Source organism: Sphaeroforma arctica (assembly GCF_001186125.1).
Source record: "Sphaeroforma arctica JP610 unplaced genomic scaffold supercont1.8695, whole genome shotgun sequence".
NCBI classification, from domain to species: Eukaryota; class Ichthyosporea; order Ichthyophonida; genus Sphaeroforma; species Sphaeroforma arctica.
Genome location: NW_014031863.1, coordinates 139 through 1196, shown reverse-complemented (window position 1 = coordinate 1196; position 1058 = coordinate 139). Strand labels below are relative to the sequence as shown.

At 39.9% G+C, this 1058-nt stretch overlaps 1 protein-coding gene across 1 annotated transcript; it reads right to left on the bottom strand.

The window, feature by feature from the left end:
- Positions 1-498: 498 nt before the first annotated feature.
- SARC_16716 (hypothetical protein) lies at positions 499-652 on the bottom strand (the record flags this gene model as incomplete). Its single annotated transcript, XM_014289185.1, has 1 exon — positions 499-652. A coding segment is annotated over one exon (154 nt), but the record flags the coding sequence as incomplete, so codon positions are not given.
- Positions 653-1058: the final 406 nt, after the last annotated feature.

Genomic DNA, 1058 nt, shown 5'->3' with positions numbered 1-1058 from the left:
CAGTACTAAACAGTATGCACTATATAGTATATAGTGCATACTGTTGACCTGACCAGAAAGCGTATACGTATGTGATCTAAATAGTAAATAGTGCACACTCAGACCATACCAGAAAACATAAACGTATGTGATCTACACTTCTTGTACGAGATCATCGCAAAAAGTACCACAACTTTCGAAAGACTAGCTACCTTACACCCCAACATACACCTAGCCCAAATAAAACCTCTTGCCGTCTCCGTCCAGTTTGAGACTTGGGATGAGACAGGACATGAATGAAACCACATCCACATATTCTACATAAATATAAAAATATATACATATAAACAAATATATATATATATATATACATATATACATTTATGACAAAGCCAGAAGACCTTGGCATGACGTGCTCGCACACACACGGCTACACAATGCTATATTCGTCGTAACACACAAGAATCCCAACACACGTCCACCTCCATACACTCAGCCCCACCACTGTCTTCTCTGAGACTATACCTTGCCTGTACCCGCGTTCTTCCTGACTCCATCTACTTTGATTTGTGGGGTAGGTATGGGCATAACAATAACCGCATCTATATTCAGAATAGCGGCCGAGAGAGCCACGCCCTGTGCGTGGTTGCCGGCGGAGCAGCAGACAATCCCTCTGTGGCAGTGGAGGTGTAGGTATACGTTTACGAAATGTTCGTTTACGTTTATGTATTGGGTGTGTATTATATATATATATATGTATATATACACGTATGTATACATATATAACTCACCACCATGTGTAGACATACTAATTATAGGTTCGTTGACGTATATGTTTTGGCGTGTATTTGTCCACCTCCGAGTGTAGCCATATGTTCAATTACGTTTATATTTTATTGTGTATCCATCCATCCACCAAGGGTAGACATATAACTCAAATATACTTTTACGTGGATGTTTTGATGTTTTGATGTGTTCACCTCCATGTGTGGGCCATATTGGGTATATGTACGTTTACTTTGCCATGCTAGTGTGTACTCGATCCTCATCACGTATAGTTATATATTGAGGATGTGATC